The following is a 27,658-nucleotide window of genomic DNA, read 5'->3' on the forward strand; positions in this document are numbered from 1 at the left end:
AGGGAAAATTGATCCAGCTGCCTTCCACACATGAGTGAGAGAAATTTCCTGGTGATGACCCTGTCCCAGCCCAAGCCCTGTGCAGGGGTTGTCCTGGTGCTGCTTTTTCTCCAAAGCCAGTGTCGCTGTGTGATGTGGACTGGGCTCTCCGCAGAGTTTCTTTTAAGGCATCTGTGGAGTTGTAGAGGTCCTTGGTTGGACATTGCTGCCTCTGCTGCTTTGGAAAGCAGCACTCTCTCTCTGGTGAGCGTGTCTTGGTGGAAGTAGGGAGCAGTTTGAGACAGGCACATTTCCTGCAGATGGGTGTGCACCTGTGCTTTACTCCTGTGTCACCTTGAGCAGTGCCTGGTGTGAGGGTTGGACCCAGGAGACACAGAGCTGCTACAACAGGATCACATCGGTGTTGCTGAGTCAAACACTCAAAGCCCTCATGCATTAGAAGTGAGACATGAAAATGAGTGTTTTTCTAACCAGCTGGGGCTTGTTTTTCTCACCTGCTGCTTTTTCAAGGCCAGTCACTGCTCTTCAGCACCACTTAAAAACAGGTACAGCTGTCAATCCACAAATGCTGCCGGGTTTTGATGGAAGCTAAGAGTCCTTTTCAACGCCCTGAGTGGAGGCTGGAGGTGTGGGGATGCTGCAGGGGGGTGCAACCAGCACAGGAGGCTGGAGCTGTGTTTAGGGGTAGCACCACATCACCAGTTTCCTGAGAAGTTTGGTAAGTGGCCCATTGCCAGGCTAATTCTTGGAGTATTTTCTTCCAGGCCCCACTGTCAGCAGCAGCTGAACTATTTTAGCTGATATTTTCTTCAAGGGTTCAATTCAGGGTAAATTTAAGCCGGAACATTTTCAAGTTTGACAAAGCTGCACAAAGATGAAGCTGGAGCTTGTGCTGAGTGGTATCAGCCTTCTGCCCTCGCTCAAAGGGCATTGACTCATGGAGTTCTGCTGCTCTTCTTCCCCTAATGAGCAATCAGGAGAGTAAATAACAAAACTCGGTTTGCAGAGCACCGTGTGCTGCGTGTCTGCCTGAGCTGGAGTTATTTTTCCACTGCTATCTCTGTGTAGAGCCAGAGCCCCTCTGCCCCTGGTGTTTACAGCTGCCTGCCTCTGGCTATACCATGGGAATTTTGGGAATTCAGCTGATACCTGATTGACTTCCACTTTTGTTATTTCTGAATGTTATTTAAGAAACTGGGAGCAAGAAGAAATTCCAGGAGTCTTGCAGACCCAGCCCTCTCTGTTTTGGTGCTCAGAGGTTGCACACAGTTTTCCAGGCCAGATCTGAAGAGGGGCAAAGTCTGATCCAAACCAGCTTTATTCTTTCCCAGAGTGGCATGATGGGAGGATAATACATCCCCTGTGCAGACTACTGTCTGAACCTCCCCCTTCCTGAGTCAGTCCCATCAGCTCCTCTGATTCTTCATCTCACCATCCACAGAGCCTCCCTCTCAGTGCCCAGCTCTGCTTCTCCTGCAGTCTGGATTTTCACCTTTGTTTTTGGCTTCCTCTCAGTTGATGCAGAATCACAGCTGGGCCCCATCAGCTCAGGGGAAGCTCTGACCTGGGAAAGGCTCCAGGTCTTCAGGTTTGCTGCAATAGCTCATTCCTTTCCTCTCTCCTTCAGGAAAACCAATTAAAAAATGAAACAGTGCAGGAGAAGCCAGAGGAGATGGGAACTGTTTGTGCCCTCTCCAGCCTCGGTGCCTCTCTGATCCACTCATGGTGGCATGAAAATCTTTTGCTCTCAAAAAATAAGTCTCTATTGATGTTCAGAGGTGGACAGGAGGATTTCCTGTAGTACTTAACCTTCTCCAGGCTGTTCGTGTCTCCCTCCTCCCTGCCCAGGAGCCCTGGGTGGCATCACTGGGCTCTGCCACGTGCTGCACATGGTTGGTTCTGTGCTGGATCAGTGCAGAGCCAACAACACCTCCCCGTGCTCGGCATTGCTGTTTAAAAATGGTTAATTTTGATAGTCAGGATGTGGGCACTGCAGGGAAAGGAAGCAGTGCCTGGGGGCCCAGGTGGGTGCGCTGCCAGTTCCCACAGCCCAGCCCTCCTTCCTGGGAGAGCTTCCTGTGCCTCTGCTGATCCCCTCCTGTTCGCAGCTGCCTTTCAGCATCCTGCCCCCTGGATCTTTCCCTGCTGCTGCCCCGCCTGCTCAGCAATCGTCTCAAATCCCAAATCCTCCCGCACCTCAGCTCCAGCCCCTTTCCTTCCAGGTCCCGTGACTGGTCACCCTCTGTTCCCCCCAGCAGCAGTGTCCCACCACCATCACCAGTCCGTGGGTTCCCAGTGCCAGGGGACAAAGCTGAAGAGGGCGACACCGGGAGAAAAAACAACTTGGAAGGAGGTGATGGTGTTGGCACTGCCCGCAGAGAAGGCAAAGGGGCTCAGGGGAGTGGCTGGAAGTGCCGCTGCCCGTTCCCTTGGGATCTCCCTGCCCCAGTGTGGCCTGGGGGCACTGGGCAGTCGGGACAGCGTCCGTGCCCCAGCGCTGCCTGGCCGGGGTCCGGGATGGCGAAAACAGCTGCAGGCTGGAAAAACACATCCCAAGAGCGATCCCAGCTGGGCTGCAGGCAGGTGCTCGCTAAAGCCCGAAACAGTTAACAGGCGGCGAGGCCGAGCCGGTCCTCCCACCGTCATGAGATCACCGCTGCCACCGCCAATCCTCGCTGCGATCCTCCTCCAGCCCCCCATCAGCCTGGCGGCAGAGGAGCCGGGAGCCAAAGCTGCGAGTGAGAGCGGCGGCAGCCGAGGTCCCGGCCCGTCTGCACCTCGATCCGCCGCACAAAGTGACCATGTAGGATCCGGAATCTTCCCTCCATCACCGGCACCGCGACTCCCGTCCGTCCGAGACGCGCCTTGCGCTGCTTCTTCCCGGGTTCTCTTGCCAACATGATGGGCTGCAAGTCCAACTCACTCACTTGCCTGCAGGGAGGCAAACCAGGGCTGCCGCTGGCCACGGCCACCGATTCCACGGCTACACTCAACAAACTGGCTCTGGCCACGGGCGGGACCGAGAAATCCTGGTACCGCTGCATCTTCCCCTTCGGCATCGTCTCCGTGGTCATCGGCGTCGCGGCGACGTGCATCACCTTCACCATCAATGGTCCCCAAATGGACATCGCTAAGGTGGTCTCGGTGGCCACCTTGATCTTCGGGGTGGGCCTGCTGGTGGCCGCCTATGTGTGCTGGCGAGCCAAGCGGGAGCGGCAGCGCCAGCGACAGCGCCAGGAGCCGCTCGCCCTGGAGCAGGGAGCGCTCTGACCCGGGCTGGGGGCACAGGCTCGGCTCCGCCCGGAGCCCCCCGCTCACACACCCCCCTCCGCGAGCAGAGGGGTGACAGCACCGGCTTTGTCGCATCCGAGGGGGTCCGGACCCTGCCGAGGTCAGCTCGCCGTCGTTCTCCGCCCCGCCCGCGCCAGCGTCCGGCCATCCCCGCTCCCGGCGTGGGGTAGGGGCAGCCCAGCCACGCTGGGGGCTCCCTCCTGCCCGCCTGCCTGGCACCGGCATGGAAAGAGCCCGGAGAGTGGCCAAGAAGGCCGGAGAGCGGCTGAGGAGCGAGTCACCAGACGGGGACCCGCTGCCTCTCCCTGCGAGCCGCAGCGAGCCCGAGGCGCTGCTCTGTGCCGGGGAAGCCGAGGCAGCCCCTGCTGGGTGTCGGAAGAGTCCGGCGTCACTTCTGTCCTCTTGCGTTTTTTTCCCTGTGGCGAGGACCCGCGTGGCTCAGGACAGAGGGAGTTTAGACGGAAGCTGGGTGCGGGGAGCAGCCGCGTGGCAGGCTGGGTGTGGGGCTGCGGGACGCGGCGACAGCGATGCGTGAGCAGGGCCGGCGTGGCGGGGACCCCGCGCAGCCACGGCGAAGGGGGCAGGTCGGGAGCCGAGCCTGCCGGGGCGCAGCGGGGAAACGGGGCGTGGAGGGGCGCAGCCTCGAGCGGGCGGCGGCTCGGAGGAGTTTGCTGCTCGTGGAGGAGGAACCCGGGCTCTTTCCGTGCCCCTGCGGGTGAGCCAGGCCGGTTGTGCAGGGGTCCGTGTGCCTGGGGTGCCCGGGAGTGGGGTGCTCGTGTTGTAAGCTCGCAGCAGCATCCCCCGGCTGTGGGAGTCTGACAGCAGTGCTGTTGTGGAGAAGGAGCTGGAGGTTTATCCAGAAGGAGCAAATACACCTTTACCACTTTTTTTCCTCCTTTTTTTTTCTTTTTGGAAAAGAAGCTCCTATTTTTTGAATTTAGCTTTAAACTCGTTACCCTAAAAATAAGTGTGAGACGTGGGCACGGGGATGCCGCTCTGGCTCCTGCCCTGCCCTGGCTGGCCCCGCACCCGGAGGGGCCTCCCCAAACCTTGCCCCCCGCGCTCCTGGCCCGCGGCCGTGCCGAGAGCAGCAGAGAGCAGGCACGCTCCGGCAGCTGGAGCCCTTCCACGCACAGCACAGCTCGTGAATGGAGCCAAGAGCCACGAGCGGGGCGCGCCGGGGCAAAGCTGAGCTTGTGCCCGGGGAGCCGGGGCACTCCCGCGTGTGCCCTGCCACATGCAGCCCTCCCTGCCCGCAGTTCTGATCCCCACGCTCTTGTCTTCTTAATTACAGCGCGTTCCATTGCCCCGGGAGCTGCTGCTTGTCACAGCACGCGTGGCCTGAGCCGTTCTCAGGAGACGGGGATACCGGGGTACCGGCGCTTGGAGGTCCAGTCCTACAAATCCAGGCTCAAATACCCGCAGAGTTCGGGAGGCTTGGAGACGCTTTCAGCCTCAGATCTGACCAAAGCTTTACTTTTTTTTAGGACAGTGTCACAGAGCCCGCGCTGTGGCAGGTGAGGAGTTTAGCAAACATTGAGCCCAGGCTGTTCTTTGTAAGCCTGGTCGTTGTTATGAGATGTTTAAATAGTTTGTGGTTTCGGCCTCTCAGGCTCAGCAAACCTCGGGTTTCCAGCCATGGGGGTTCAGTGGTGTGTGGTGTGAGGGATGCTCAGCGATATGTTTATGTGTTGAGGGTTTGAGGTGCCAGCTGAATTTCATTGTTATTATTTTTTATTTCATTCTCCTTGCTATAATACTTCAGCAAACACGTTTGTGGCTGCCTGCAAACCGCTCTGCCCTAACCTTGCCCTCAGCACCAGCAGCGCTGCTCCTGATCCTGCCCAAACTTATCTCACTTTTCGAGTGCTCAGCCCTTCTTCCCCACCAGTCTGAAGCAAACTGGTCTAAACAGGATGATGGGATGGTTGTCCAGATGCACCTGAGGAAAGCCTTGGAGCCAGCCCAAAATGTCTGGCATCAGGCCCTGTTACATCTCACCCCTCTTTGATCTTGAAATCCAGTTCTCCAGAGCCAAATCCCCTCTCTCCTGCTCTCTATGAGCTCCCTCGAGGTGGCTCTCACAGGATCTGGAGAGGTGGAGCCCATCCCAGAGACAGCCTGGATGAGCTGGAATGCCACTCCTGCACAGGCCAACACTTTGTTTTGTTTCTGTTAAAAGCTTGAAGGGATTTGAGTTTTGCTGTGAGAGGCACAGCCACAACCACACCTCCTCCTGCCTCTGAGGGTTTATTTACAGGGGGGGACCCTGGCAGTTCCCCCACAGGACTGTGCTGGTTGAGAGCAAGTCCTGGGGAAATTCAGCCCCTTAAACAGCACTGAGTGGGGGTTGTGGCTGCAAGAAGAGATGGCTGGGAAAGTTACACCCAGGTCAGCAGAGAACTCGGAAGGAAGAAGATGAAAGGAGCCTGTGGTCAGTCTGCACTCATAGAGCACCTGGGGACCCAGAATTTGCTACAAGCTGGAACCACCCCATGTTGCTCTTCCTTGGGCAGTGCAGGAATGAAGCCAGTGGCCCTGAGTTTGCTGGCAAACACTGCCACCATCGCACCCTCCTCCTCCTCAAGTGGCATCTCGTGCCTCTGGTGGCATTGTAGATGTGTGGGAGCTGCCTGGCCATAGCTGTTCCCTTCCTTGTGCAAGCTGGAGAGGCTCCAGAGGACATTCCACCCAGGCACCCCACTGCAGCACCCCATCTGCACATCCCACCCAGGCACCCCCCAGCCTGCACACTGCACTGCTCCTGGGGTCCGGTGCCCAGCAGGCACCCTCTGCTCCAGGGGCCTCAGCCCTGCGTCATGGCAGAGCCAAAGGCCAGCTATCCCACCCCAACACTGTTTTGGGGAGAGTGCCTCGCTGGGATGCCCATGGGTGCTGTCCAAAGCCAGCAGCTGAGGCGTTGGCACGGGAGCTGTTGGTACAGACGGATCTGTGTGCCTCTGGGAGCAGGGTAGGCAGTGCCGTGACTTCCTTACCACGATCTGGGGCTGAGACACTCTTCACCCTTTCCAGAGGAACCACAGCAAAAACTAATAAACCTGTCAAGCTTGCTCAAGCACCGGTTTTCATCCGCTTTGCCTGGAGCTGCGGCCAAGCCCAGCTGTGCTGCCTCACTGTCCGGACACCTGCACCCTCCAGAGGCCCCCGTGCCCCTGGCAGGAGTTCTTGAGGGAGGAAAGACGGCTCAAAGGCTGTGCAAGGCACCTGCTTCTCAAAGGCATGCCTTGGTATAACCTGCAGCCTGCACTGCACCAAGAGCCCCCGTCAGTGTAGGGAGAACATTCCCTAACCTGGGCACGCTCGCCTCCAGTGACAGCCTCCCCAAGGCTTTCTGCTCACAACAACCCATGCCAGCAAGGTATTCAGCTGTGTGACAGCCCTGGGCCCTGTTTCTGACAGATCCACCCCAATCCCCTTTCAACTCTAAACAGGATCCAAGGGAAAAAATGCAAGTTTTGTGGCACCAAAGGGAAGGGTTAAGGATTGTTGCTGCCAGAACAGTTGGGAAACAGTTGGGAACAGTTGCAAAAGGGAAACATAAAAATAAAAATATGCATCCCTAAAATAAACCTGACATTCATTTCTTATCTTGGCTGACACGTGGGGCTGCTCCCAGTGCCCGGGTTTGGCTGCAGATGGAGCTCCCGCCGGAGCCCGGGTCTCCTCAGGATGTCTCCAGACCTCACCGGGACCATGGGCACACCCATTCCCACTCCTTTTGTGGAGACTGAAGCCTTGAGCCCTTCAGAGGAGCAGTGACAGAGGGACAGCTGGAGAGGGACTGTTTTTCCTGGCAGCTTCAGGATGCCAGCAGGGCTGATGGAGGAATGGAGCCACCACGTCACACGGGGCTGAGGTGGCTTGTGACAGAGCGGGTGTCTGTAGGTCTCCCTGTGACAGGGACATTCCCTGCTCTGCCCTCTGCTCTCCCACTGCCATGGCTGGTGTGGCAGGGAAGGACCTGTCCCAGGGGACAGGATTTGGGGCTGGGCCATGCACCTGAGGTCACACACTTCTCTCTCCAGGGAGTGGAGGTGCCAGGGACCAGCTGTGGCCAGTGGAAGGAGTGACCCAAGCCCTGCACAACGTTGTGTCTGTGCTGCACCTGGGCCCCCTAAAAACACACAGGTTTCACCTTCCTACACAAGCCCATACAGGCTTAGAACCACATTTAGATTTGCTGCTTTTTCAGGTGTCATCTGGGTCTGGAGATTCCTGGGAAAGAGGAGCAAAGCTCAACGAGCCACAGGCAGAGTCCAGGTGCGGGACAGCTCCCAGCACTAGTGCAGGTCTCCTTACCCAGCCAGGAGCAGGGAAGCTGGCACAGCCTGGGACATCCATCCCCACCAAAAAAATCACCATTCCCTGCACTTCAAAAACACATTCATGTGCCCAGGGAGGTGTGGGAACAGTCAAGCCCAGCTACTTGGCTCCATTCCAAAGCTGCCAGCAAAATAATGAGTAACTCTGAGACAGCTGGGCTGAATTCCTGGCTAATCAACTAATTTATTTACTCCTCTGATAGTTATTTGTTGTGCAGGGACACAAATGGAAATTTTAACAGCTTTTTTCCCTCTCTGTGCATGGAAAACTGTGTCTTCCCAGGGCAGGGACAAGGACAGGATGCCAGGCACAGGGTGGGCATTGAGAGCAGGCCTTTGGGAATATGGAAGTGACCAACAGCCTGTCTCACCCAGAACTCCCTCCCAGAGGGTTGCTCTAATCTTGGTTTAGGAAGCTCCAAATGGACAATTACAGAACATTTTCCCAAATAAATGCCGTTTCTGATGGTCTGTGTGCATGCAGGATTTATTGTCACAGAAACATCCTGTCCCTGCTGCAGGGCTGTCCCAGCCAGCTCCAGCTCCTCCTGGGAGCTCTGAACAACTCTCAAAGCTGTCTCTCAAATAAATTTGGAGCCCCCCCAGCAGACAGAGCTGCAGCATTTGGTGGTGCCCCAGCACCAGGTAAGGTCCCCATCACTGCAGAAGGGGTGGACGGGGTACCTGGGGGTGAGTGGGGACTGTGGGTAGAGAGAAGGGGTGAGGCCACTGCTCATGTCTAAGATGAGATCAGCAGGTGTCATCTTCATCAGAGGCTCAGCTCCTCTCACCACTGCTTGCTTGAGCTCTGGTTTGGCTTGATATCATCTTCCCCTGGGGTTTTACATGGATTGAGGGCAATAAGGTTCGGAAGGATTTTGCAAATTGTATAACATAAAATGTATCACAGAGAGATGGGGGCTCAGTGCAGCAGATACTGGTGGTGGGCAAAGGCCAAAGCTTGACAGGACACAGGGCATGGCTTCCACTGCCAGAGGGCAGGGCTGGATGGGAGATTGGGCAGGAATTGTTCCCTGGGAGGGTGGGCAGGCCCTGGCACAGGGTGCCCAGAGCAGCTGTGGCTGCCCCTGGATCCCTGGCAGTGTCCAAGACTGGGTTGGACACTGGGGCTTGGAGCAGCCTGGGATGGTGGAAGGTGTCCCTGCCTATGGCAGGGGTGGAAATGAGTTTAAGGTCCTTTCCAAGCCAAACCATTCCAAGAATCTGTGTGCCTGCATCTCTGCTCACCTGGTCTGGGTTCCAAACGTTGTGACCCAAAACTCTCCCCAGGCTCTCATATGCTCCCACTGAAGTTTCTCAAGCACTGCTGATCCCTCCCCAGAGCTCTGCTGGGAGCTGGCAGCTCTCTGGCAGCATCATCACATGCAGTTCAGAGACCACTGCAGAGCCCTGGAAAAGTGCTCCCAGCTCAGGGTATCTCCTGCATCAGCCCCAAATTTATTAACCTTTTTTGTCACCGTGATGTCAGAGCACATCTTATCCTTCTTGTAAAACATCATGGCACCATGTGGCATCTCCAGTGCCCAGGAGTAAAACTCTGGTGACACTGCATGGCAGTTGCCCCAAATGGGGAGTAGAAACAATGTGGGGTCACCACAAGGCTGAAAATGAAGCCTTTATATGGGTTTTTCTGGCTGCAAGGTTTTGGAGCAGTGTCTGGAGCCTCATCCCTGGGCAGTCATCATTGGTGCAAGCAGCTGCCTGAAGATCATGGAATTCCAGAATGGTTTGGGTTGGAAGGGACCTTAAAACTCATCTCATTCCAACCTCTGCCACGGGACACCTTCCACTTGAGATGCTCATGTTGTGAAGAAAACCGGGAGATGTTTTCTTCCCAAGCAAGAATGGAGCAGAAGCACAGCAACCCTGTGAGCTGATCCCGTTTCCCACACGGAATTTTCCAAAGCTGAGCCTTGAGCTCAGCTCTCTGTGAGCGGAGCAGCCGGTGCCCGCGCAGGCTCCGAGGACGCCACACGCCTTGTGCAGGCAGGGGGTGGATGTCACCGTGCCGGGACCTGTGCCGAGCTGGCGGCCGGCCCGTGCCCGAGCCGGGGCTGGCACCAGGCGGGGAGGAGCGCAGGGGACTCGCCGTGCTCTGCACCTGCCGAGGACACGGTGGCACTGTGCCCCAGCACCGAGCCCACGGGGACAAACCTCTGTGCCCTTCGGCGCTGGCACTGCCCGGCCGCCTCCCGGCCGGCGCGAGGAGCAGATGGGCTGCAGTGGCCCGTGCCACGCGCCACGGCGGGGACAGGTGGCTCCTTCTGCCAGGCTGTGATCCTGCTGCCAGGGAGGATGGGGAGATGGCTGTGAACCCTCCTCACTTCCTCCTGGGAAGGAGCCGTGGGATGCAGCCGAGGCACATGTCCTGGGTTTGGCTGGGATTGGGTTCATTTTCTTCCCGTAGCTGGTCCAGAGCTGTGTTTTGGATTCAGGATGAAAACAATGTTGATAACGCACTGCTGGTTTGGTTGTTGCTGGGAAATGCTCTCCCCAAGTCAAGGACTTTTCCATTTTCCATGCTCTGCCACTGGGGAGGTGACAAGGACTGGGAGGGATCGTGGCCAGGACAGCTGATGCAAACCAGCCCGAGGGATATTCCAGACCATGGAACCGCATGCCCAGTATGGAAACTGGGAGGATTGGTCAGGAGCCAACTGCTGGGGACGGGCTGGGCATCGGTCACGGGTGGGGAGCAACTGCATCCCTTGTCTCTCTTGGGCTTTATTCCTCTCTCCCTCGTTTTCACTGCATCACCCTCACTAATAGTACTTTTGTAATGTTTTATTTTGTTTTAATTATTAAACTGCTCTTAATCTACCAAGTTGATCTTTTCTTTCTGGTTCTTCTCTCCCACAGAGGGAGAGGAAAATGTCTGAGGCAGCTCTGTGTTGTTTCCTTGCTGGCTGGGGTTAAATCATGACCCTCCTCCATGGGCCACTCTGCCCATTAAGAAGCACTTTGTTTTCATTCAAGAATAAAACCCATGGGCTCCATCCTCTTTAAAAATCTCTCCCATGACCTTTCTTCCCATGTCCCCCTTTTTTTTTGCTTTCCAATTTTGGGTCTGTGTGTCAGTCACCCACCTTGTCCTGACAGCCTCTGGGACCAGGGAGAAGCTGCCCACGGCTGTTCAGTCCAGCAAGCAGCAATTCCATTTAAAGACCATCTAACAAAGGAAATAGGAGGGAAATAGGAAAACACAGCACTTCAGATGTTCAGGATGCAGCAAACCATCCATGGAATGCCAACAGCCAATCTTAAGACGAAGTTCTGCTAGTTTTTTATTCAAAATGAAAATACGTTGGTGCCCAGTGGGCAGAGCCTTCCTACTCAGCAGGAGGAAGATGTTTTAATATGAGATTGAGATGCGACAGGACAAGAAACCTGCATGTTCCCCACTGCCCTCCTTGGGAACACGGAACAAGGGGCAGGAGCAGAGGAAAGAGCCTCAGGTTGCACCAGGAAAGGTTTGGTTTGGATTGGATATTGGTCTATCCTCCTCAAACTCAGGAACTGGCCCGGCTGCTCAGGGCAGAGGTGGAGTCCCCGTCCCTGGAGGGATTTAAAGGACACATAAATGTGGCACTTGGGGACATGTTTTAGAGGTGGCCTTGGCAGCGGTGGGGTCATGGTTGCCCTTGATGATCTCAGAGGGCTTCTCCAACCTAAATGATCCCTTGACTCTCTGCACCACCCTTGGTCTGTGTTTCCCATCTGGCAAGATGCAAATCCCATTTTTCCTAAATCCTTGCACAGGGAACTTGTGGAGATGGCAGAAAATAAAAGAAGGCATCATTGCCACTCACTGAGCACCAGGTTCAAAGCAGCAGGATGTCACAAAGTGTGTGAGAAAGCTGTAAATCCCGTGACATCAGCAAGGTAAAATGCCAGGGACAGTTCCAGCGTCAGGGCTTCCTGCCAGGCTAAAATCAGGTCCTGTTGGCAGCACGGGCAGGGGCAAGGCCTCCTCATCCCACCACGCTTACGGAGGCTGCTCCTGCACTCCCAGCTCTGAATAGGAAGTGAAATCTCACTTTCATATTTTAAAGGAAAAGTGCATTCAGCCTAGAGAAGCCTGGAGAGGAGGAGACTGAGGGCAGAGCACACTGGGGGCTGCAGCTCCTCCCAGGAGGCAGCTCCCATCTCTGCTCTGTGACAGGGACAGGACCCAGGGAATGGCTGGAGCTGTGCCAGGGGAGGGTTAGGCTGGGTATTACATAAAGGTTCTTCCCCCAGAGGGTGCTGGCACTGCCCAGGCTCCCCAGGGAATGGGCACAGCCCTGAGGCTGCCAGAGCTCCAGGAGAGTTTGGACAGTGCTGCCAGGGATGCCCAGGGTGGGATTGTTGGATGTCTGTGCAGGGATAGGAGTTGGACTGGATGATTCTTGCAGCTGCCTTCCAACTCAGGACATTCTGTGATACATGAAGTAAAAAATGTGATCATTCTCCACTAAGCCACAGCACAGGATCAAGCACGCTCTGAAAGGCATTAAAAATTCAGGCACACCCCCAGCTATTTAATGGCAGATAACTTGAAAATCATTAAAATGGAGGGTCAGATGGGCAATGAGGATGTTTTGGGGAACTCTGTAGCACCTGTTAGCCAGGAATAGGTTTGCATCCCTCTGGAAAAGGTGTCACACAGTAGGACTGCAAAGGAAGCAGCGAGATCCTCCAGGAGAGCAGGAGGAAAAAGAACAGTGAAAGCTTTTCTAGCAGGAGGCAGCACAGCAGAGAGTTTTTCAGGCTCTGGAGAGGTGATAATAACCAGGGAGTTCAGGAAAATAATAACAGCTGGAATAAAGAGAGATGATAATGAAGTTCTGTTGAAACTGAAGTGGTCTTTTCTTCCAGTGTCAGGGCTGGAGAGCTCTCACTGCAGGTCTCACGGGTGAACTCTCTGCCTGAGTGAGATCAAGGCAGCAACATTTCTTTAAAAAACTCTTTAAGAGCACTTCTTAGATTGTAGTTACGATTTTTCTAACTTTCTATTTAGATACACAAAAAACATTACGCCTGTGAGTTTGTCCTTCTCCACTGAGATGCCACGGAGGCTTTTGGAGACATCTCCCAGTGGGTGCTGGTCCAGCCCCATACCGGCCATGCTCCACCCCCTGCACCAGCCCTGAGCATCCCTGGATCCTCACCGCTTCCAAAACCCAGCTCCCTGCAGGCAAAACTACTTTTTGCACCAGGGAAGGGAACAGAGCTGGGAAGGAGCTGGAGAGGAGAGGCTGAGGGAGCTGGGAAAGGGGCTCAGCCTGGAGAAAAGGAGGCTCAGGGGGCCCTTGTGGCTCTGCACAGCTCCCTGACAGGAGGGGACAGCCGGGGGGGGTCGGGCTCTGCTCCCAGGGAACAGGGACAGGACAAGGGGAAATGGCCTCAAGCTGTGCCAGGGGAGGTTTAGGTTGGATATTGGGGAAATCTTTTCACTAAAAGGGTGGTCAGAAACTGGCTCAGGCTGCCCAGGGTGGTCACCATCCATGGAAGTGTTCAAAAGGCACCTGTGGACCTGGGGACACGGTTTAGCGGTGGTTTTGGCAGTGGTGGAGGAATGGGTGGACTCAATGATCCTGGAGGTCCTTTCCAAATTTAATGATTCCGTGATCCTGTGGCATTTTTAGGACTTCATCACTTCCATGTTCTGTTCACAGCCAAATCCCGGGTTTATTCCGAATCCTTGGTCCTGAGGATGTTTTCCTGAAGAGCTGCCTGGCAGAAATCCCGCTGGGCTGGCTCAGGGATTTGATTTCCCACAGGGCACTCACCAATTTCCAGTTTTCCCTGGTTTTTCATTACCCTGAGCTGTTACGCTGACTCTTCCCAGGGCACCCAGCAGACACTTTGGAGGAAGAAAAGCACAACACACGCCAGCAAAATTCATCTCACCAGCCCCATGACTGCAGCCCAGGCCCTGTGGGTCCGTTTTTGCTGCCTGGTTTTACCTGCAGTATCTGCCTCTGCTGGACTTTAAAATGCCCAGTAAAGGCTGGATTTGCACAACTCCCAGGTCAGAACCAATGGCCCATGGCAGTGCTCCTGCCTGGTGGAGCATTCCCATGGGATTTCTTTTAAGCCTGTGTTCAAGACCCTATGCTGGAATGTTTTTCCAGGGCTCAGAAGGATCTGAACTGGTGAGTTTTACACGTTCTTAGGTAAATCCCTGAGTCGAGTCTGAAGTGGGTTCACAGCCTGCTACACCAGACCCAGATCCTGCTGGGATAAAGGGGACAGGAAATCATGCAAAATCTGTTCCTCCTCACAGCAAGTGTTGGCTTTCAGCTTTAAGAAATGTTCAGCTTTACCAAACCTTTACATCATTTTCAGTTTGATTAAAAAAATTCTGGGCTATATTAGGTGAACAAACACATATAATTAGAAATTCCATGGCAACAGCACATCCCATCCCTGCTGTCCATGTGTCCAAGCCCTCCTAGAGAGCTGGGCTGTCTGGTGACACTGGTCATGGCCTGTGTGGTCCCCATGGATGTAGTGACCATCGAGGAGAGCAGAGCAATGGGGCACCAAGGGGGTAGAGCCAAGAGGACCTGACTGGCATTTCTAAACCCTGAGTCAACATTACTGCACTTTTATGTCCTTTGGGTTTTGACAGTCCACAGAACCATACAGTCATGGAATGGTTTGGGTCGGAAGGGACCTTAGAGCTCACCTCGTTCCAGCCCCTGCAGGGGACACCTTCCACTGTCCCAGGATGTCCAAGCCCTGTCCAGCCTCACCACAGGGAGGTTGTTACCTTTAGGCCCTTTCAAACCATTCTGTGATTCTGATCTATGATGGGTGGCATTTTTCTAGGAAGGACCTCTTGAATCTACCCACGGCTTTCTTGTGATTTAAGATATATTAAAGCTGTTAAATGTAAGCATTTAATTTGGGGATGAGACCATATCAGGGTAGGACAGGATCACAAGGAGGAGTCAAGAGTCCCATCACTGTGAGTAAATCCTGCAGAGCATCAGTGCAGGGCTGCCCTGAGCTGGGCTGGTTTATGCTGGCCCCAAAGTCTGCTGGGGTGAGGGCAAACCTGGAGGTGTTGAGCAGGAGAGGTTTGCCCTCTGCCTGCCTGGCTGGTGCTGAGCACGGGCCCGTGGGGTTCTGCTGCCCGGGACATGTGCAGTGCTCATGGAAAATACCAGGGATGGGATCCAAGGGTCCCACTTCAGCAGCTCCCTAAAGCACCGTGTGTGTCTCTGCTTTCTGCCTTGGGCTCTGGGGCACCGGTGTCCCCAGGTGTCCCCAGGTGTCCCCAGGTGTCCCCAGGTGTCCCCAGGTGCCAGCTTTGCTCTCTCATAGGGTGCAGAGCCTGCTCAAGGTGCAGTGTTCAGGCAGCTCAGTCTGTGTTTGCACGCTTGTTTATCCTGTCCCTGGCTCTCCTAGCAAGCACTTCGGAGCCAGCATGGAGAAGTTCTCAAGTTAAACCAACCACAAAAAGCAGGAACCAAGCACGGGAGCTAAACCCCAGCCTCTGAGAATGCCTGCCAGGGGATTCTGATGCATTAAGAGGCATTTGAACGTTTGATCCACTGAGGAAAGCTCAGATCTGGAGGCACACTCATGTTCACTCCCCCACCAATTGCTCTCCTGTGCCTCCTCCTCAGCCCGAGGCATTTTGCATTGAGAAAGAAATCAGAAAGTTGTACAATTTTCTGCTGTTGGCAGGAGAAGTCCCACAACACCCCTGCACCTCCCCACGTCAAGGTGGGGGGTTATTTTCAGGGGGTTCTGCTGAACCCCTCCTGCAACAACTCGTGGCAGGGAAGGGAGTGAGTGCGGCCAGGTGTGAGCAGACTGTTTTCATCACTTTTCCATTTCATGCCTTCCAGCCTCGCTGATGTTCCTTCTGCTCTCTCATTAGCAAAACAATACTCTTTCAACACTCTGTTGCCTGTAGCTTGATGGGCTCCTTTATTTGCAGACCTTCGGAGGAGCAGGAACAGCCTTCAGTCGAAGAATATACAGAAGGTGAATGTTTTTTTCCTAAAGGCTTTTTAGAACGAACCAATGAAGGGCTCCAAGTGCCGGGACATTGCACAGACATCAATCCAATCTGTTTGCACCAAATATCATAGCTCCATTACAGGAAATGGCACTTTTCATATTTACTGCAAGAAGATCAGAGGACAGTCAGTAACGTCACGCACAGACTGAATTTAGGAGGGCTCCTAACTGAAGGCTAAACCCTGTGCAGACACTACCTGGGGCTGAAGTGGCATCCACAGCATGAGACACAACCTGAGCTGGACCCACAGGGACCACCCAGTCCAACCCCTGGCCCTGCACAGACCCCCCAACAATCCCACCCTGAGCATCCCTGAGAACTTCTTCCAAAGGTTCCTGGAGCTCTGGCAGCCTCAGGACCGTGCCCATTCCCTGGGGAGCCTCTGAGGGAAGAACCTTTTCCTGGGATCCATCCTCAACCTCCCTGCCCCTGGTTCAGGGCCTATTGCCGGTCACCAGAATCTGGATTTGTTGGGACTGGGTTTGCTGGGGCATTTGGCTGGGGTTTCTGGACATCCAGAGGATGTTGCAAGAGTAACTCCAGTGGGGCTGGTCCATGTCTGGAAACTCCACGGAAGACACCTTGCAAACACCTTGCTTGGGCTGAGGGACAGAACCTTGCCATGTGCTGATATGGCACAGACAGATGTCAGCTCATCCTCTAGGGATGACCTGAATATTAAGGGACAGTCTTAACTATAGAGGAAGCAGTGCTGAAAAGGTTAAGAAGGCACTGAACTCCATGACCAGCATTACAGCAGGGAATATAGGCTAAATTAAATTAAGCTGGAGTAATAAATCATGAAAAAATGGAAATGAGGGACAGAAGAGCATGAAGCAATGAACAGCCTCTGGCCTGTAAACAGGAGATAAAAATAGGGCAAAGAGATGGCATCAATCTTAAGGTTATTTCCAAAACATCACATCCCAAAAGGCCTCAGACTGACGTTTTGGGGAGAGCTGGCAATTTGAAGAGGTCCCCTCCAAGGGCACTGGCCAAGGTTCAAGGGCTGCTGCTGTGTGGGCAGCAGGCAGTGAGACAGGTCCTTGGAGGACCTGGGGCACTGTGTCCCTGGGCTTGGGGACTTCAGGGCTTTTGTCATTGCACATGGTGATGGGGACTCTCACTTTTGTGTGCAGGCTACTTCTGGACAGAGCCAAGGCCTCCTGGTGAGGCTCTGATGGAAATACTTTCTGGACTTTTTGTTCCCTTTCTTCTGGAGAATCTGGAGAGCACCCGTGTAGAGAGCCACAAACCGATCTCACTGTTCTTCAGACCTTTTCCCAGGGCTCGTCTTTCTTGTGTCCTGGAGATGGGGACAGTTGCTCTCAGGTTGCTCATCAGAACCATTTCCTGGCTGTTTCTTGCTCTCTGTGCACAGGCTGCACCTGCTGGTTGATTTGGAAGAGAAGCTCTTGGGATGGGACCATCGCCCTATTCTGTGGTTGCGTCCTGAACGTTTCAGACCTACTCCTGGGAAATACACAAGCAGCATTTCTTCTCAGAGGTACAGTGATCTAGAGAAGCTCCTGTGGGGATGTTAGTAGGAAGAGGCTGTGCAGTGTCAAAAATCCCACTCTTATTCAGTATTCCTCAGTGGGATTCTCGCAGAGTTGCTCTGTTGGGATAGAAGCTCCCTGGAGGAGTCTCTGGAGCATTAATGCTCTACATCCTCACTCACAGCCACAGGCGCTGCAGGAAAGCAGCACTGCTGCATTTTGGGGGTACACAGTAAAAATCCCTGGCTTGTTTTGCACCCAAAGTGGCTCTCTCCAAGGCCACATTTTCTGCTCTGCAGGGAGCCTGGCTGAGATGCCAGTGGGTTCCCATCCACAGAACACAGCATCCATGGCCAGAGAAACTGAGGCATGAGAAGGAAGAGCGCAAAATTACTCTGACATGAGGAAGAGGAGAGCTGCGAAGGAGAAAGTGGTGGGGAAAAGGTATTTCCTTCCTGAAGGGGTCAGAGCAGTGTCCAGGAGAGAGAGCAGGGAAGTCCAGCACATCCATCAGCTTGTCCCTGCATGGCTGAAGAGCGGCTCAGGAGGTGTCTCTGGGCAGAGGGAAGGGGCAAGCCAAAGCCCAAAGCAAAAATATCAACCTCTACCGTCAGGAGCTCCAAGAAAACAGCTGGAAGAGACCACATGGATCTTTTTGTGAGGCTGGTGGTGCTCAGTGAAGGCGGCAGCATGTTCTCAGCAGCAAAACCTCAAGGATATTCCAGCAGCGTGTCTCCAGTGTGCTGCTGTTCCTCACCTGGAGCAGTGCAGGCCCAGCTGCAGATCCGAGCTGGGGAGGGACAGGGCATTCGTTCCCTTCCCCCACGCCACACCCCCAGAGGCACAAACCCAGGCTCAGCGGAGCCCGGCCCTGTTTTCGTTTAATGGCATTTTAACCGTGCCTCTCCATCTCTGACCTTCCAGCCCAGGCCGGCAGAGAGCTGGCACGGCCCTGGGCTGCGCCGCGGCGTTCCTGTGACCCGGGGTGGGTGGCGGCCCCGGCCCCGGCCCCGCGCTGGCCGTGGCACAAACGCGCTGCCAGCGCCCGGCCGGGAGCGCAACGCAGCTCCGCCCGAGCGGGGAAGCGAGAGCTGGCTCACGGCAGGTCCAGCCCGGGACCGGGGCACGGCACAGCCCGCTCTGAGCAGCGCCGGGCCCGCGGCCCCGCGCCCGGGGTGCCGCCGGTACTGCCGTGCCAGGGCTCCCGGGGTGCCACAGGTACTGCCGTGCCAGGGCTCCCGGAGTGCCACAGGTACTGCCGTGCCAGGGCTCCCGGGGTGCCACAGGTACTGCCGTGCCAGGGCTCCTGCAGTGCCACAGGTACTGCCGTGCCAGGGCTCCCAGGGTGCCACAGGTACTGCCGTGCCAGGGCTCCCGGGGTGCCACAGGTACTGCCGTGCCAGGGCTCCCGGGGTGCCACAGGTACTGCCGTGCCAGGGCTCCTGCAGTGCCAGGGTTCCTGGGGTGGCAGTGCTCCTGCAGTGACAGTTTTCCTGCAGTGACAGCAGTCCTCCAGTCCCAGTGTTCCTGCAATGCCAGTGTTCCCAGGGTGTCAATGTTCCCGTGGTGTCAGTGCTCCTGGGTTGTCAGTGTTCCCAGGGTGTCCCTGTTCCTGTGCTGTCGCAGTGTCCTCTGCGCTCGGCGCAGCACGCAGGTTAGCTCAGCAATCACGCACTGCGGCTAACGCGTGTGAGGTCGGGGCGGCAGGCTGGGCAAGCCACCTCCTCCCTGTGGGGCCTTGGCTCCCCACACCAGTGACGGGACCTTGGTGTCGGCACGACCGCGGCGGCAGAGAAAGAGTCGACTCTCTTGAGCAGGGTGACAAGGTGTTTTATTAGAGGGGAGACCAGCACGGAGCTCCACCTCGGTCAGCTGCTGCCCAGAGAGAGCCCCGAGCAGAGCCGTGCAGTGACTTTTAAACTGGGGTGTAACTAGGGGTGGCGACAACGGGTCAGCCAATGAGGGAATAACGGGGTGTAACAGGGGGTGTTAACTTTACAACAGGGGTCCAATCGCAAGATGGAGGTGGGGGATTTCCCAGGCACCCACCAATCACTCGACGTCCTCCCTGGATCTTTCCAGAACCCAGGGAAGGGCCCCGAGGTGATGGACAGGGTGCCCAAGGGGAGAGGGAGAGGATTGACAACTAGGGACAAAGGGGGAAGGGATGATTGACATAAAACGAACTCTTACATAACAACTGGCTTGGGGAAAAACTATTACAGTGAACAGGGGGGTACAATGGAACAAACCAATACAAAAACCAGCATAAAATTTTGCATAAAACAAATAGAACCAACTGCGCACTGCCACATCTCCCCCTTTTTTGTTTTTTAAGAGGAGTGGAACTGGAAAGGAGGAGGGAGATACTCTGACGCCGGATAACTTGTTGCAAACCATTCATGTTGCGTCGGGTACCCCAGTCCATGGTCTTCTTCGTCTGGATTGCGTCCTTCATCTTCTGGGGTACCCTCCAGCATTTCCTCCAATTCCAGCCCCTCTTCTTCTGGGTCCTCCAGTGGCGAGACAAGATGGTTGATGGTGGGGGAGTGTGAGGTGGCAAATAAATTATATAGCATCCGCTTAAGCAAACCAAAGGCAAGCATAACTAATAAAAGAATAAACAGACATAATAAAAGAGTCTTTATAATTGATGAAGTCTAGCCCGAGAGTCCCCAGTTAGTGAAAAGTCCATTTAGCCAGTCGTCTGTCTCCCGTTTGATGTCGCTGACCATATCTTTCATGCGTCGGATGGCGGCGTGGACGTCTTCGGCCTTCGATGACAGATTGAAGCAGCACAGCCCCTCAAACTCCTCACACCGGTGGCCATGTAGCAGGAGTAGGTAGTCAATGGCCGCCCGGTTTTGGAGTGTCGCCTGCCTTGTTATTTCCTCATCACGCAGGAGGTTTGCAAGGGCATCTGATGTCAAATTTGCTTGCTTGGCCACCCAGCACTCTAGGTGCGCCAATTCACCTAGGGCTTTGGCAACTGAGACCCACGGTAGAAAAATTGTGACTGCTACTCCCTTAGTTTTAGACCAATGAACAATTTCTGAGTCACACTCTGGGTCCAATGCTCTCAAATCTCTCTTTTGTTTCGCCGAATGAGTAGAAATTTTGTCCTGCCAATTAATCAAAGTAGTTTTGTTGGGTGACAGCAAACTCAATTTCCCTAAAGTGCAAGGTCCTCCTACGTGGTGAGGGGGGATGCCTGCCCAGGCCCGGTCACCACAAATAAGAAAAACTCCCCTCGGGAGGGCCCAAGATTTGGTCGACCACGTAGATGGCATCTTGATCTTAACGGTTTCCCTACACCAGCTGTTAGATCTAAAACTAGCTGGGTGGACTTTTGGGTATAGTTTTTCTTGTCCTCTCAGGGGGTAAAACTCAAATCAAACACAATGGGTGACATTCGCCGAACCTAAAAGCTCTAATTCAGTTAGGGGAGAACTCAAAGGAGAAAGGGTGTTAAGGAAATGGGACCACAAAGCAAAAGGGTTTTCAACAGGGAAAATCAACTTACCGATAACATCAAAATTTAAATGAGGATCTCTAAAAGATGACGGGCCTTCCCGTGCTGCTTTAAAATTCACTTCCCTCACGATCTGTTGGAACTTGGGAGGGAAGTCTTGGGGCTTAAAAGGGATCCCCACAAGGCAGGTGGAAAGTGGACTGTCTGCCGACGTGGCCGAGAGGCAGATATGGTCTTGGCCCATCGCCCGCGCCAAAGTGGCCCACACATTAGCTTTCAGCTGCGGGATCAGCCATCCAACGGCCGGGAGACAGAAGCAGAATGTCATCAGGCTGACTCCGAGGAGGCGATGGAAATTCCTTGGGACTGGGGACTGGACTCCGGCAGGGTTCATCATTTAACTGAAAAAGACTAAAAGAACATATTTTAGATAGGATCCAGAGGGGTTAGGGAGAAAGGGAGCTCTTCCCAGCTGTTCTCCTCTTTCCTCCTGTGCCTCCATGCTGCCTGTGTGACGAGCGTCGTTTTTCTGCCGTGCAACCCCAAGACCTTTGGGACGTAGGGCCTCACCCACTTAGATGGTAGCCACTTTGGCCCCGTGGGTGTGGATACGCAAGCGTACCCACGACCCCACGTGACCAGATCGTGAGGCCCTTCCGCCTTTCCAGTCTCGGGGTTCCTGACCATGACAGGCGGTCTCTCCTTGATGTCAAACTGAGGGTTTGCACCAAAGTGCCGCACGACTGGGGGGTTCAAACCCTCGAAGGAGCAGTTTAAAAAATTGATGGTGAACAACGCCCTGGCCAACCTGATCGAGGGTGGTTCTGTCTTTAGTACTTGCTGTTGTTGATGGAGGACCCTTTTGATGTCTCTGTGGGTCCTCTCCACCACGGCTTGGCCTGTGGGGGAGTGGGGGATGCCGGTCTTATGCTCCACTCCCCATTGCTGCAGGAAGCTGCAGAACTCCTTGGAGCGGTACGCCGGACCGTTATCAGTTTTCAGCTCCCTCGGGATTCCCATGAAGGAGAAGGCCTGGATGAGATGTTTGATTGCATCCAGGGACTTCTCCCCTGTGTGGGCAGAGGCAAAGACTGTCCCAGAGAAAGTGTCCACGGAAACATGCACAAATTTAGATCGGCCGAATTCTGGGAAATGGGTGACATCAGTCTGCCACACCTCACAGCTTTTTAAGCCTCTGGGGTTGACTCCAGCACTCAGAGTTGGTAGGGCGTGCTGTGTGCAAGATGGACACACGGCCACAATCGCCTTGGCCTGTTCCCGGGTAAGGTGGAATCGGTGAACAAGGCCAGGCGCGTTCTGATGAAAGAGTTGGTGGCTGAGCTTCGCCTGTTCAGCTCAGCAACCAACTCCTGTGGCCAGGTCATCCTCTTGGACCTTTGGTGGCTAAGGAAGACCCACTCTATGATTAAAAGTGGATCCTCCCCGCCTCGGTCCTTTCTGGTGATGTTTTTCCACTGAAAAATCACCCCATGGAGGTGTGGCAGTCTTCCCATTATAATAAATTTAAAAGGCAGGTTAGGGTCGTATCGATGTGCCTGCCTGGTGGACATACAGTTCTGGACTTTCTCTAAGGCTTTCTTCGCCTCTGGGGTAAGGACCCGAGGAGAACTCAGCTCCTCTCCCCCTTTCAACAAATCGAAAAGGGGGGCTAGGTCTTCAGTGGTGAGACCTAGCCAGGGCCTTACCAATTCAATGCCCCACACAGTTGATGGACATCCACAAGGGTGCTAACCTTTGTTCGGATTTCCAATTTTTGCGGCACAATGGTCCGCTTGCTGATTTCCAGTCCGAGGTACTGCCAAGGTGGCATCCGTTGAACCTTTTCTTCTTGCAACTCGAACCCTGCAGCAATCAATGCATTGATTGTGAGGTCAAGCGCATGGGACAGAACGTCATCGTTTGGGGCACACACAAGGACATCATCCGTGTAATGATGGATGATGGCCTTGTCCGCGGCTGCGCAGACGGGAGACAGCAAGGAAGCTACGTACCATTGGCAGATGACAGGGCTGTTCTTCATCCCTTGCGGGAGCACCCGCCAATGGAAACGTCTCCTTGGGGCTTCTCGGTTGATGGTAGGAACCGAGAACGCAAAACGTGGGGCATCGTCAGGGTGTAGGGGAATTTGAAAAAAACAGTCTTTTATATCAATTATTGCCAATTTCCAATTTTGGGGTAGCATGGTTGGGAAAGGTATCCCTGGTTGTAGAGACCCCATGTCCTCTATGACATTATTAATTTGTCAGAGGTCGTGAAGGAGCCGCCACTTGTCCTTCCCCACCTTCTTGATCACGAAAACCGGGGAGTTCCAAGGGCTGTTGGTTTCTATTATGTGGCCTTTGGCCAACTGCTCCTCTATGAGCTCCTCGAGCGCCTTCATTTTTTCTCTTGAAAGCGGCCACTGCTCTACCCAAACTGGAAAATCTGTTTTCCAATTCAGTTTCTGGGTAGGGTGCTCCTCAGTGACCGCTACGGAAAAATCCTGTGAGGGGTCAGGTATGTCAATCTTGACCCCCCACTGGGCCATAAGGTCTCTGCCAAGCAAGGGCTCTTTATAACTTAAAACAAAAGGGCGGATGTTCGCCAATTGCCCCTTTCGGCCCCTTAATTTGCACCACGCTTTTTGACTGTTTTGCCAATTGAAGGCCTCCTACACCTTGTATGTGTCCTGCCACGTCCTGCAAAGCCCAATGTGACGGCCAGTCCTTTGCAGGCACGACCGTCACATCTGCCCCCGTGTCTAACAGGCCCGTGATCTGCAGGGCCTCCCCACCCACACTAAACTCACAGGCTACCCAGGGCCTTTCTTCAGTGATGGCCTGCAAGGGCAGGCCACCGGAGCTTCTGGTGTGTTTGTGGGCCCTCGGGTAGGGATTATCTGAGCGATGATTTGGCCCTTTGATAAGTAGGTCGGTGGGTGGGTACAACGCAGCCAGAGAACGAGTCTCCCAGGATTGTTAACCAGCGTGCCTGGGAGAATCTCGATCTCCTGCGGTGTGTGTTTGCAGTCCCCGATCACGATGAACTCACCCTCGATGACTGGCCAGGCACCCTGCTCCTCAGTGTTCACCGATGCTATGGTCCAGTCGGCATTCCTCAAATGCAAACCCTTGGTGAGCCGCAACCGGTAAGGTTGATGTCTGGAGTCTGTTGTCAAAATCGGTATAGAAATGTCATGGTCAGTGGCTTTTGTCTCATCCGGTATAGTGTTTCTGTTTTTGTTTGGTGGAACAGGCAGCATATCATAGGCGCTCTTTTTTCCTTTTTCTCCCCCTTTTATCTGGTCCACCCCATTTCTTTCATTGCGCCAGGTGGACCTGCACTCCCCTTCTAGTTTTTTTGGTTGGGCTTTTGGCCCAACAGCCCATCTCCCCCTCCTCCCCCTTTTTTGTTTTTTAGGGCATCTAGCTCTGACTTAAGATGGCATTGAGATGCCCAATGCCCCACATCCCTGCAAAGGTAACAGCGTTGTCGGTTGGGAATATAAGGTCTTCTATGTGGCGTCGGTCCCGAGGACGGCTGGGTGATGTTGGCGGCAGAGACCCTCGGAGTCTTCGTGCGTTGTTCTGCATCTCCGGCTTGCATGAAAGGGACTTTTATTTGGCACACCCGTAGCATTTCATGAATGGTCGGGGGAGGGTTCAAGGGAAGGCTCAAGATTGCATTCCTCGACATTGAATTGGAGTTCGCAAAAGCCATTTCCCTTAGGATTCCCTCCCTTACCGACGCATTCGGTACTTGAATCTCAATGGCTCAGGTGAGCCGTTCTACGAATTCGGTGAAGGACTCCTTGGGCCCCTGTAAAATCTTTGAATATGGTGTTATTGGGCCGTCCGGGACCATTCCAAAGAACGCCGTTACTGCATGGTCCCGAATGACATGGAGGGCCTTAGGTGGAATAATCATTGCCTGTTCTGTCAGGGACACCCAGTGTCCCTCACCCACAAGATGGTCCAGGGTGAGGGCATTCCCTTCCTCATCGACCGCGGTCTCCGGGTCGGTGAGGAGACCTGGCAAGGCATCCCTCAGCAGCTGTCTCCATGCTGCCTCCCAGAGTTTAAACTCAGTAGAATTCATGAGGCAGGAGAACAGCTGCCTAAGGTCTGCTGGTACTACTGCGGCCGCACCAAGATCAGAGCGGAGAAGGCCCCTAAAGTAGGGACTCTCCCGCCCATAATCCCAGTGGGCCTTGCACAGGTCCCTAATTGTGGATTGCGGGAATGGGTGGTACACTGGGCGCACATTGTGCCCTCCACGGGAATTCTTGAAGACCACTGGGGCAAGGGGTGGGACAGGGGAGGACTGGGACAGCTGCATGGACTCAGGCCTCAGCTCCACCTCCTCCAGCTCCCTATCGTGGGAACCGGAAGAGGGAGCGTGGGAACCGGAAGCCCAGGAGCCACGCCTTCCGGAAGGGGGAGTGGTTTGGGCTGATGATGACGTCATGGGGGCGTTCCTAGAGGCGGGGTAATAGGGAGGAGCTTTGGGAGGGGCAGGAGGAGGAGTCTTTGGGGAAGGCGGGGAAAAGGGAGGTGGCTTATGGGGAAGGGGAGGAGTCGTAGACAAGAAGGGGTTGGACGAAGTAGGGGCGGGAAGAAAGGGGTTCAGGGAAGAAGGAGAGGGGGATGGGGAGAACCGTGCCATGCGGTCTCCACCATTTTGTGGGACAGGGAAAGGGAAGCCATCTTGAGACCAGTTTTCCCCATCTAAACTAAACCGAACTTTAGGTTTTGAAACTGGGAAAGAAGGGGACAGGGATACCTGGGCTACCTGGCCAAGGTAGCTCGAGGGATCCCGGGCAGTCCGGCCAAGACTACCCAGGCGGGGGGATCCGGGCATTTTTAGGGAGCCTGAGCCAGCAGGCCGGGTTCCTGCTGCTCCTTTCAAAATGCCCTTCTGGGGACGAGGGGACTTAGGAGAAGGCATAGGGGAACAGGGGGATGGCTGTCCGCAACTTGGCCCTTTTTGCATTCCCTTTTGATTTTTCACTGCAGAACTAAGCTGCGCGACCAAATTAAAGTATTTTTGGACTTCTTTTTCTCCTGACCCAGCCAATTGAAATAATTTTCTCTCTACGAAGCCCCAAAATCGGGCTGTGTAGATCTGGTCAGGGGATATTTGAGGGAAATGCAAAAAAAGCCAGCGGACAAACCGCTTTAACTCGCCCTTCGAAACCTTCAACCGAGCATCATCAACAACAGAAACAAAACTATAATATACACTCTTTTGAGCAACAGAGAGTTTAACACCCATCTCTCTCTCAACTGTTGCTCCCAGCTGACACCTGAGCGAAAATAAAGTATAACTAAAAGCCAACTGCAGACTTTCTCCTAAAACCAAGTAGGGGACCCTCTCCCACTCACTCGGGGAGCTGCACCAAACAAAACTGATGGTTCTAAAACTCCAACCAAAGAACCACCACGCGAAGCCGATTCGCAAAAACAAAAGGTGTACTCAACGAAAAACAACGAAAGGTGATCCGCAGGAAGGTCCCGAACAGGGGAATAGGGAGAACCCCCACCCCCTGGGCTGCGCAGCCAGAATCCTTCAAGAGGATTCCTTCCCGATTGGAATCTCCCTCGCCTAGGGAGAAACCACCACAAGTAAGCACCTCTTCCGAGGCTACTTACCCCCTCCTGGGATCTGGAAGCTCAGGGTCGCTGGTCTGCCACCTGAAGAGGGCTTCGAGGGTGTGCGGAGTTGTCCTCTTCTCCCCCGGGAGCGAGTTCGAAACCGCTTCCACCGGGGGTAGCGCGACACCCAAGGACTTTCTTCAGGCTCTTCTCAAGCCTCAGTCCGTGCCGCAGGGTCCGAGCCGTTGCCGGGGGGCCCCACGTTGGGCACCAGACTGCGCTGTCGCAGTTTCCTTTGTGCTTGGTGCAGCACGCAGGTTAGCTCAGCAATCACGCACTGCGGCTAACGCGTGTGAGGTCGGGGCGGCAGGCTAGGCAAGCCACCTCCTCCCTGTGGGGCCTTGGCTCCCCACACCAGTGACGGGACCTTGGTGTCGGCACGACCGCGGCGGCAGAGAAAGAGTCGACTCTCTTGAGCAGGGTGACAAGGTGTTTTATTAGAGGGGAGACCAGCACGGAGCTCCACCTCGGTCAGCTGCTGCCCAGAGAGAGCCCCGAGCAGAGCTGTGCAGTGACTTTTAAACTGGGGTGTAACTAGGGGTGGCGACAACGGGTCAGCCAATGAGGGTGTAACAGGGGGTGTTAACTTTAGAACAGGGGTCCAATCGCAAGATGGAGGTGGGGGATTTCCCAGGCACCCACCAATCACTCAACGTCCTCCCTGGATCTTTCCAGAACCCAGGGAAGGGCCCCGAGGTGATGGACAGGGTGCCCAAGGGGAGAGGGAGAGGATTGACAACTAGGGACAAAGGGGGAAGGGATGATTGACATAAAACGAACTCTTACATAACAACTGGCTTGGGGAAAAAACTATTACAGTGAACAGGGGGGTACAATGGAACAAACCAATACAAAAACCAGCATAAAATTTTGCATAAAACAAATAAAACCAACTGCGCACCGCCACACTGCGGTGCCAGTGCTCCTGGGGTGCCAGTGCTCCTGGGGTGCCAGTGTTCCAGGGGTGTCAGTGTTCCCAAGGTGTCACTGTTCCTGCAGTGTCAGTGCTCCTGCAGTGCCAGTGTTCCCCGGGGTGCCAGCACAGTGGGCAGTGCCAGAGCTCCTGCAGTGTCTGCATCCACTCTCACAGGTGCCCTCTCTGCTCCAGTACCCCTTGCCAGGCTCTGGCACTGTCCTTGCAGCTCCTGTGCCCTGTGCTGGGGGGACACCGGGCACACCCCTTTGGCAGAGGTGGCTGCCCGCACCTACCACGTGCATTGATGGCTTTAAGATGAAATTCAGAGAGTAGGTTTAGGTTAGCTACTGGGGGGCAATTCTTTCCTGGGTGGGTGGGGAGGCCCTGGCACGGGGAGGCCCTGGCACAGGGTGCCCAGAGCGGCTGTGGCTGCTCCATCTCT

The 27,658-nt window shown here is 54.7% G+C and overlaps 1 protein-coding gene across 1 annotated transcript; it reads left to right on the forward strand.

The window, feature by feature from the left end:
- Positions 1 to 579: 579 nt before the first annotated feature.
- Positions 580 to 3,840, forward strand: LOC120759686 (transmembrane protein 100-like). Its single transcript, XM_040079203.2, has 2 exons — positions 580 to 718; positions 2,223 to 3,840. Exon 2 carries the CDS (start codon positions 2,899 to 2,901, stop codon positions 3,268 to 3,270), a length of 372 nt encoding a protein of 123 aa, XP_039935137.1. The 5' UTR covers positions 580 to 718; positions 2,223 to 2,898; the 3' UTR covers positions 3,271 to 3,840.
- Positions 3,841 to 27,658: the final 23,818 nt, after the last annotated feature.

The sequence above is a fragment of the Hirundo rustica genome, chromosome 15, assembly GCF_015227805.2.
Source record: "Hirundo rustica isolate bHirRus1 chromosome 15, bHirRus1.pri.v3, whole genome shotgun sequence".
Taxonomy (NCBI): Eukaryota; Metazoa; Chordata; class Aves; order Passeriformes; family Hirundinidae; genus Hirundo; species Hirundo rustica.

Coding starts and splice junctions, on each gene's coding strand:
- LOC120759686 (XM_040079203.2), top strand. CDS start 2,899: ATGATGGGCTGCAAGTCCAACTCACTCACTTGCCTGCAGGGAGGCAAA.